This window comes from Ictidomys tridecemlineatus, chromosome 14 (assembly GCF_052094955.1).
Source record: "Ictidomys tridecemlineatus isolate mIctTri1 chromosome 14, mIctTri1.hap1, whole genome shotgun sequence".
Classification (NCBI taxonomy): Eukaryota; Metazoa; Chordata; class Mammalia; order Rodentia; family Sciuridae; genus Ictidomys; species Ictidomys tridecemlineatus.
In genome coordinates, this window is record NC_135490.1 from 21,709,194 (window position 1) to 21,719,175 (window position 9,982).

Sequence of the window (9,982 nt, forward strand, 5' to 3'; positions counted from 1 at the left end):
TTAACATTTATCTGATGCTGCTTGTTTATATGAAAAATGAGGGAGCTTTTTTCTAAGGGAACATATTCAGTAAAATAGATTTATATACATGGAAAGAAAAGAGATCATTTGGGGAGGTAGCTCTTGAGACTTTTTTTTTTTTAAACTCTGTAAGAATGTAGGGTGTTTTTTCCCCTCAATTTTAAATGATTTAAACCTAGAAAAGGAATCCTGTCTTCTGGTTTTTAGAAGAGAAGATGAAGTTTGGTTGTTATTGATGTTTGAAAGTTGATACTATAGAACCTTAGAAATGGAAAATAGTTATTTGGGGGAAGAGACACAACAAATCTGGAACCTTTGATGCAAGAAGGAAAGGAATACAAAAACTAGGGGAAATGTGTCTGTAAATTGTAAACATATCAGTGAGATATTTATAACCCACGTTTTATATTTTAATTTAGCAGAATTTTTCAAAATTTTTAGTCTTGATGGAGCTAGCAGGATGTTAATAGGAGTTACTAACAACAACAAATAGTTTTGTGACCATAGGAGTTTAAAAAGTTAAGGTTTCTTTTTTGTGAAACTCCTCAGAAGTTTAAAAATATTGATAGTTTTTTTATCCTCAGAGTATAATAGGAAGCATAGTTTTCCAAATGTATTTGAAAATGCAGTCATTATTTGATGGGGCAAAGTGAGTAGAAGAACATACTTTAAATGCTGGAAATGCTGGTTTATGCCACTAACTCTTACATCATTACTTGTTAGCACAAAAAAGAAACAGCATTTTGCATTGATTTTCCTTCTATTTCTTAAAATTAATAAAGCAGCACAGAAACTGGCTTTACTAGCCTCAAATCAATCTTTGTTAACTAAAGAGAGAAACTATGTGAATTTTTCTCTTTGTAGGGATATATTCCTTTGTAAACATAGGGATTTTTTTCTAAGTAGTTTGTCACTTGGTCTTTATAAATTTGTAATTTTCTTTATTGTATGTCTTGTGGTTACTGAGAATTTACTAATGTAAATGATATTAACTGAAATTAACCAATTAACTACTTAATTGGGTAGAAAAGCATAAATGAGAATTAAACTGGTATTATTCTATTTAAATACCCAAGATTGTCACATTTTCACATTTCTTTACTTCAACAATAAAAATCAAGTGAATTGACGACTTTTTTTTTTTTAAACCTCAAATAAATAAAGGTATTGTGTCTATGTACAACTAAAAAAAATTTTTTAAAGGGTATTCTAGGATTATGTATGAACTGGATGATTAACTCTGATCAATATAATTCTTTTAGTAAAAGAATATCTACTTATTGACTGAATGCTTATTTTATAGAGTGCAGTTTCTGGGCTTTGAGGAGCGGAAGTTGTATCCTCTGAGAATTTTTAAGGATCAGTACATAAGTTTTTAAAACAACGAGAAAACATGAGCAGAAAACCTATTTCTGCCCTTCAAATTCTCTACTCCCCCTGTTTCCCCAACACCAGCCATTATTTTAAGTTACTATTTTATAAGTGCATAAGATCAGATTGCTTTGAAGGCCCCTGGTGATGTTCTTCAAGAAGTCAGAATAAAATGTACAAAGAAAGTTTAAGAGAACAGTTGATTTACCCAGATCACCAAGGAAATGTCTAATCACCCTGATGGGCATTTTGATGGGCTTCCAGAATTTCGAGTCTTTTTCATTTTTTTTTTTTAAACTTTTGCTATTTGTGTTGCCACATATTGCAGTTGACTTCATTATTTTCCATTATAAAACCAGTACCAGACTTTTGTTTTAATAACTAAAAGCAATCTAATTAGTTTTTTCAGGTATCCTCATTTTGAGAATTCATGTCTATTACTTTGATGTGGTAATAATGACAGGTTAACTGGGAATCTATTTTTAGAAAAAAATTGCATAAAATAAATGTCATTTTGATCCCTACTTGTAAATGTGTTTTATTGGGTTAAGAAGTGGCATTCAGTTCCTGTAAAATTAGGAAGACTTTTTGTTGGTCAGCATTAATTTTTTAGTAAACGTTGCTTTAATTTTAGCTCCTCCTCAAATCTCCTCAGAGGCATTAAAACTAAGTCTTCCTTCACTGCTGCGGTAGTTCCAAAGATGGCGGCCATGAATCTTAGAAGTTAGAAAATATGTTTCTTTAAGGAGAGAACACTGAAAATAAATCTTGAAAGAATTTATAGATATGTATCATTATTGTTTCTTTAGCAGTTTTCTTTTGTTGTCATTTTCATGCTAAGCTTTCATAATTTTGATTTTAATTTGGAAAGGAGACTAAGCCACCAATATTTTAAAACAATATTGTTTTGAAAGACAGTAGAATTTATGCAAAAGAAACCTGGGATTTTAAATCATTTTCATTTTTATTTTTCTAAAGTTCATGAGAAGCATTCTTATTGTTCATGTTTTATTTTCTTCTCTCATTCTTTATCATTATGATTGGAACCTCTTTTAATTTAATTTCTCACACAGTTATTAGCATAATAATCTGTTTCAGGATTGTCTTGGGGATCATCACAAAGAAGAACATTTTAGAGCATCTCGAGCAACTAAAGCAGCACGTGGACCCCTTGGTGATTAGATGTGTCAGATCTCCTCACTAGACACCTTAGAAGTCAGGAGGCATGAAACTTGTGAACTGTTCAGTTCTCTCCCAGATACCTGCCGAACAAAAAAGTCCTACCATGCTGCCAATTACTTTTGTATCTATCAGATGTCTGTAAGATAAATTAGATATGTGTAAAATTCCATTCATAGAAAGTAAGCAAAAGTTAGTATTGTTCATCAAAATCATTAGTTACAATTTAAAGACTGCAAACAGTTTGATAGTTGAATGAGGGATATATCGGACATGCTTAAAGTAAACGTGACAAATCTGTCAATTGTAGGGGATTCACCGGTCTTAGAAGACTCCTGACTGGTTAAAGATGTCTGCCCTATCACCCCCAAACCTTTTTTCTTTTTTATGTTGCCTAGTCTGTGGTAGTCTTGTGGTAAATCTAAGCTCCTAAGTGATTTTAACTGAGCTTAGCAATTAGAATTGCTGATGGTTAAATGGATTTTTAAAATGGGCACACTAACTATAGCACAATGTGTATATATTTGCAATCATAACATCAGTTCTTTTTCTGCTGTACCCTGCATACCAGAGTGTGTGTCCTGCCATTTCATTAGGGAATTGTATGTAGATATGTATGTGCCCCTTTTGTATGATGTCTCTAGAATGCTGTAAGCAGCTTTTGGGGGTCAAAAGTGTTTGTTTTAACAGGCTTTATGTCCTAGTGGTTTCATGACTACAGATAAACTTTGAATTATCTTACCATATAACAAAAATTGTCTGGCTTTAGCAATTAATGCCTGAAATTATTTTGCCCTGTAATTGTCATATGTATATGAAACCTGTCCCCGTTTGCTTTAGTACACAACTGATTATGTATTTCTGTTGTATGCTAATATTTCACAAGTGTTTCATGCATCCTTTTTAAAAAAATCTACTAACCAAAATAATACAGTAGCTACTCATTCTGCTTTCTGCTTCACCTGTAATAATCTGTTAGGACTGCTTCTTGATTTCTCACCTTTTTTTTAATGTAAGCATTAACACCCAAGACTTTCATAAAAGCACTGTATCTTATTTATTGGGGCCAAAATTAAAAAAGGAAAACATTAATCAGTATACTAGAAACATGGGTTGCATTATAGATTTGTTCTTGGGGTTCTGAAGTTTGGGAGTGGAGTTTTGTGTTGATTATTTTATATGTATTTTATCTCAATTGTATGTGCTTTCATGAAGCTTCTGCATACAACTGGGCAATCCTTGAATTATTTCTTTAAAATTGGTTCATTTTACTTAAACAAAATTATAGAAGTACTGAGGGGGTTTGGGCTTTTTTTTTTATTGCTTTCTTGATGTGATGGGAATGAATTTTCCTTCTCAGATGGGATCAGTATCATTTCCCTTTCCTACACCTATTTTTTTATTACTTTTTTGTTGGCATACATTAATCAGAATAGCTGTGCTTCAAAGAGGCGTCCAGTCCTCAGAGTCTCCGTGGAAAGGACCTCACTATGAGTGGCCATAATACATTTGATATCAAAGGATGGTTGCTGGATAATTTTATCATCTTTATCAGTAAAATACTTTTGAAAACACAAAATCAGGCTGCTTGCTTTGCTTTATTCCTGTCAACAAAAAGGATTTAAGTATAGATTTAGTTTCTATTTTTCTTTTTCCCTTTTATTTTAATAGCACTTTTCTGTTTATTCCTTTCAGGCGCCTCCTTGGCATTATAACAAAAAAAGATATCCTCCGTCATATGGCCCAGACGGCAAACCAAGACCCCGCTTCAATAATGTTCAACTGAATCCCATAGATGAGGAGAGAGAGGAAACAGAAGAGGAAGTTCATTTGTTGAATAGCACAACTCTTTAACCTGAGGGAGTCGTCACTTTTTTTTCTCCTTTAAAAAAAGGAAATATAAAAGCCGGCTTGTGCAACATGGTTTGCAAATAATGCTGGTGGAAAGGAGGAATTGTCAGGGGAGGGAGAGGAGAGAGAGGAGGAAAGGAGTGAAGTTCCACTGTCTACCTGGAGGGCAGCATCCATCTCCTGTTGTTCTGCACTGGATGCATTCAGCTGAGGACGTGCTGTGATAGTGCAGGCTGGAGCCTCAAGGAGACACCACCAGAGCCCTGGAGCACCTGGCCTATTATTCCAGCGTTACAAAGACATGCTATTGGTCCCTGTTCCTCGAGGGATTACTTTGAATTGAGCCATCTGTAAGACTGCGAGGTCTTGCCCTTTTTTTTATCAGAACTGTTCTGTTTCATTCATGAGTCGTATAGCTAAGCATTACCTTTCTACATTCCAGAAGACCTTTTATTTCTTCTTTCTCTCTCTCTCCCGAGCTGTAACAAAGCCTCTTTAAATTGGTGTACCTTTTGAAGCAGTCCTTTCTCATATTGAGATGTACTGTGATTTTACTGAGGTTTCATCACAAGAAGGGAGTGTTTCTTGTGCCATTACCATGTAGTTTGTACCATCACTAAAGGCTTGGAGCAGTGCCCACACACCACACCAAAGGCTGCCAGACAGGTAAATCTCAGATGAAGCATGAACGAAATCTCCTGGCTTGTGTGCTGTGTGGTTCAGAATCAAAAAGAGTGAAACTTGACTTTAAAGGATAAACAGTTTTGTTTTATTTTTTTTCCTCTCAGACTTTATGGATAATGTGACCTGGTCTTATGCAAATTTTCTATTTCTAAAACTACTTCTATAATATACAAGTGCTGTTCAGCGTAATTAAACAAAATGCTGCTGCTTTGACAGTAAAGAGGAGGAAGTATTCTGTTTAGCTGTAACTGGAATTAATTGCATGTTAAAACACTGGATTTTTTTTTTCTTGAAATTAGATCAGTGATTCTTTTCTTTCCTTGAGATATTTCACTGCTGACACTGAAGATGAAATGTAATTCATAACTTGCACTAAATGTATATTTCTTTTCTTAAAAATTTACCATTCTTATTTATATTTTTATGGATTAAAATTTATAAAATACAGATCAGTTAATATCGCACTTAAATAATTTTACCTTTTTAATGTGATTTTTATAGACTAATTCAGACTTACAAATATGGATATATGAACAAAGTTTACAATGGGAGCAAGGGTTAAAAAGGGGTGTGGTTACTTCTCTGTGATCCAGTGCGTACATAAACCTTTTTCTGATCTTCCACTGCCATCTCTTGAATTATGTCTTCTGACCTGTCCATTTTGACCCCAAAACTAGAAAGTTAAAAACACTACAAATTACTTAGTAGATTAAAAACAAAAAGTGTTAATTAGCCTTTTTGAGGTAATCAAACCCCAAGATGAAAACAATAAAGTTTCAAAGGTAGCAGTGAAAATTTGAATCTGAGCATAACCTTTGAATCTTTGGGTTGGTCACTTCCATATTTGAAGTATTCAATGATGGTTGGAATAGTCACAGTGCACAATTTTGCAGGCTGAGTTAAAATGTACTGGAGTATGCTTGGAATTTTTGGTTTTGGAAATGTCTGTTTTAATTATGGTCTTAATTTACTATTGGCAAAGGCAGTTTACTCAGAGGACTAGCCTAAATATTACATGATTATGCATTTTTGATAGGCAAGTGAATTTTTGCAGACAGACATTTTCTGAAACAACTGGCAATGAGCCATTTTACATTTTGAAAGTGATTCTTCACTTCCTAGTTCTTAGTAATAATATACCTGTAGGATCTGTAAGATCACTAAAATCTGTACGATCTTGAAGACTTAAAAGATCATGAAGCCATATTAGAATGATTGAAAGTTGAGCAAAATTTTAGGAATTCCATGAAACACTGTTAGCTGTGCTATCTGCCAAAAATTAGTATTTTGTCTTCATTATTTCCTTTCTTTGGCAGACTTCCAAATTTTATTCATAGCCCCTTCAGAGTTTTTTTAGCTCTCCAGAGTGAAGTCATTTCTGAATGATAGTTCTGTATGTCTTCAACTGGTATCAAGTGTATTTGCAGTGTGGTCGGCACTGCTAGAGTATGGACTCCTCTGCATGGCTAATGGATGACTTAATTGCTTGTCATGAGTTACAAGCCTTCAAAGGAGAAACCAGTTTTTTTGTTTTTTAGATAGTCGTTGTACATTAAACTGCATATGGATTTTATTTTCCACATTTCCCCTTTTGATTTCAGGTCCTGCTTTCATTGCCCATCTTGCTTCAGAGACTTGAGATTTCAGGGTGCACATTGAAGCATAAATTTTCTTTGGTATATTCTTTCTCTGGTGTGTGTTCCTGCTGAAATATAGGAAAAATGCTGTGCGTTTAATGCATTCAGTGGTTTTCTTTGGTATTATCTGTTCCACTTTTATTTTTGATTCATTGAGGTTTGTCTGCTTTTCAACCAAACGATGAAATAGTGGAGACCATGAAATACATGTGCCTAGCTAATTGGCAAATTAATTGACCAATATGAGCGTAGCGCCTTATTTGAGTACCCTTTTTGAGAAGGTATGATGAGAATGGGCAAGGGTGTCAGCATCTCTTCTTAATTAATAATTGTTTTCAGTTTTGGTTCACGAAGAATGCTTAGTTTGTTAATCTGTGATGTTGCCTAGAGCTGTATTTATCTGTTTTTATTTATACTAGTGTAGTAAAGCTGCATATCATTACAGTAGAAATGATTACTGTGATGAGTTAATCAGAAAATCTATTAAAATCTCTATGACAACGTGTGGTTTCGCCTTTGATTACACCTGTGACAGCCCTCCCTCTGTACTGCCGCCCCATGCCATGTAGGCCAGTATGACTGGTACAGGGAGCCTCAGCACTTCTCTGAGGTTGCAAAGCCATTTCTTGTGCGTTGTAAGCGAGGAGCTGGATAAGGGCAGATGCTGGCCTGAAGAGTAGGAGCACATGCTACTAGCAATAGGCTTGCAGCCCCAATTGTGAGCAAAAGTTGCAGTTCTGCAGAAAGGTTTCATTTCAGTTCACTTTAAAAAATGTCATTATTTAAGAAAAATTATGCTATATGCATGAAGAGAAAACAAGTAAAATAATTTACATGCTTTAAAAACGTTACCTTGGAAATTTGCCAATAGGTTTTAAAAGGGAGTGGTAAGAAACAATTGAGTGAAATGTCAGTAGTCTTCTAATATATTAAACTTTTTAGTACAAAAGAAAACACCAAGAGTCCAGGATTGATCTTTTATTATTCACTTATGTGTTCATTCTTTGTTTATTGAATTCCAGGCAGAATTCTGTACTCTTGAATTTACATTCCAGTAGGAAAAGAAATATATAGTATGTCAGATGGTGATGAATACTATTAGTTCATCAACCTAAAACAAAATGATTCCTACGTCAGACATTATTATAGGTGAACAAAATTAGGCAAAAATTCCCATCCTAACAGTTTTTCTAATGGAGAAAAGGTATGTGTATGTTTGAATGCAGGTAATCTGCTTTTATAAGGATGATCGGGCAAGGGCCTCAAGGATAAGGTAACATTTGAGCATAAACCTAAAAGAAAGCAAGGGGATGGCATCTGAAAAAAGTGTTCCAAGAAGAGAAATATTACATACCAACATTGTGAGGCAAATATGCCTGCCAGTTTCCAGAAACATCAACTTTTGGTAACTGTGGTTGGGGTAAGGAAGAAGGGAAAGGGGTGATAAGGAGAGGTAGGGGGCATAGGAACTTGACTTTCAATCTAAATAAAATGAGAAGCCATTGAGGCAGAAGTGATGTAATTTGACAAAATTCTCTGACTGTTCTTGGGAGTAGTCTATAAGAAGGAAGGGATGGAAGCAGGAAAACTAATTAGAAGGCTCCTGGAATAATCCAGGTGAAATATGAAATGCCTTTTAGACTTCCAAGTGGGGGGTCAATGTAGGCACTAGTATATAAATGATGAAATTCAGAAGAAAGTTCCAGTCTGAAAGCTAGATAGAGGACTCATCTTCCATAGATAGATTTAGTAAGAGATTACAAGGATATAGGTGTGGATAGAGGTTCCAGGACTGAACACTGACGTGTTCCTGTGTAGATGTGGTGAAGTGAGGGCCAGCCAAGAGAGGAACCAGTGAGGGCGGGCAGGGAGTGGTGCCATGAAGGAATGGTAATCTAAACCAAGTGAACTGTCATTCCAAGGAGTCGTCAACCCTCAGGAGTTACTGATAGAAGTAAATAAGGGCAGAAAGTTGATCACTGTGAATATACCTCATAACTTGGACCACAGCAGAGACCATGGGATGATGGCAAGCAGTGTCCTCTCTGGATTGGGTTTGACAGAGTTTAAAAGAAGAATCAAAGACTGCTGTGAGGTTTTCAGAAAAGGTATGTTATAAAGGGTTTTGTTTTAACTTTTTGTTGCAGCTGCTGGTGGAAATGGAGAGAAAATTTACGACCTGAGAGAAATCAGATTTTAAGATGCAGGATAATTTAGTTTCTTTTGTTGCTAATTATGGGAATATTTGAGAGGAAAAAATAATGATCTGCAAGAGAGGTCCTTGAGCAAATGAGAGGCTAGGCTCTTGGACACATGGTAGAACATGAAGCAAGATTCACAGAAATGTAGGAAGGCAGCATAGAATGGGTCTTGAGATTTTATTGAAGTTTTCCTGATGGCTCCTACTTTCTCATTGAAATTAACTGAAGTATTGGAAGCCCAAGCAAAGTTGAGAAAGTAGCAGGATCAACGAGCATCCAGCATGGCCACCTTTGGTTAAAATAGGATCAGCTGGCAAGTTTTTTTTTTTTTTTCCCCTCCAGCCCCTTGATATTGAGCAGATTCAGGTAAGGAGTGGGCAGTTCAGTTCCTCATTTGGCTTAGGCGTCTAACAGATACAGACACATGTATAACTCAAATGGAGTTGAGGCTGTAGGTGTGAATGATAGGATGACAGGGAATTGACCCAAAATGCTGTGTGAAGAAGGAAGCAGAATGGACTGGGTACAATGAAAAGATTAGTAAATCTTGGGGTATGGTCAGGTTGAAAAATTGCTGGGGTAGTAGTAAAAAGATGGGAAATGATGTTTAGATAGTAGAATGCTTGGAATTGATATTAGGGAGGTTTTCATTATTGGTACTGACAAGGTATTTGTCAAACCCTACTCTACTAAGTCATTGAAAGAGTAAGTCAAGGAATGGAGTGGTCAGCATATTAAAGGAGTCATCTGGATCAGTACCAATTATGATAATAGTAATCTGGACGGAATCCCACTTAAGCCAGTAGGTAAATGTTTGAACTTGGTCTTGTGTCATTGCCAAGTAATATATATTATCTTCCAGATCATTTTATAAATTTCATTTTTCCTTGGTTATATTATTCCACATACATGTAGAAACTCCACTGTTGAACTCCTAAGAGTTCACATTAAGTAAACTTGAGTCCGGTAGTGATTTTTTATTAAATCCAGGTTGGATCAGTGTTTCATGAAAGCTTAGACAGAGTGAACAGAGAAGAA

The 9,982-nt window shown here is 35.3% G+C and overlaps 1 protein-coding gene across 6 annotated transcripts in view; it reads left to right on the top strand.

The window, feature by feature from the left end:
- Clcn3 (chloride voltage-gated channel 3) overlaps window positions 1-7,244 on the top strand; it is an 80,782-nt gene extending 73,538 nt beyond the window's left edge. For 4 of the 6 annotated variants that reach the window (XM_078030982.1, XM_005325498.5, XM_005325499.5 and 1 more), the window contains 2 exons: window positions 2,491-2,566; window positions 4,267-7,244. In XM_078030982.1, the coding sequence (XP_077887108.1) occupies window positions 2,491-2,566; window positions 4,267-4,425 (235 nt within the window). In that variant the 3' untranslated portion in view covers window positions 4,426-7,244. The remainder of the gene's footprint in view (window positions 1-2,490; window positions 2,567-4,266) is intronic. The other 2 variants (XM_005325500.5, XM_005325501.5) reach the window with 1 other exon arrangement.
- The last annotated feature ends 2,738 nt before the right edge of the window (window positions 7,245-9,982 follow it).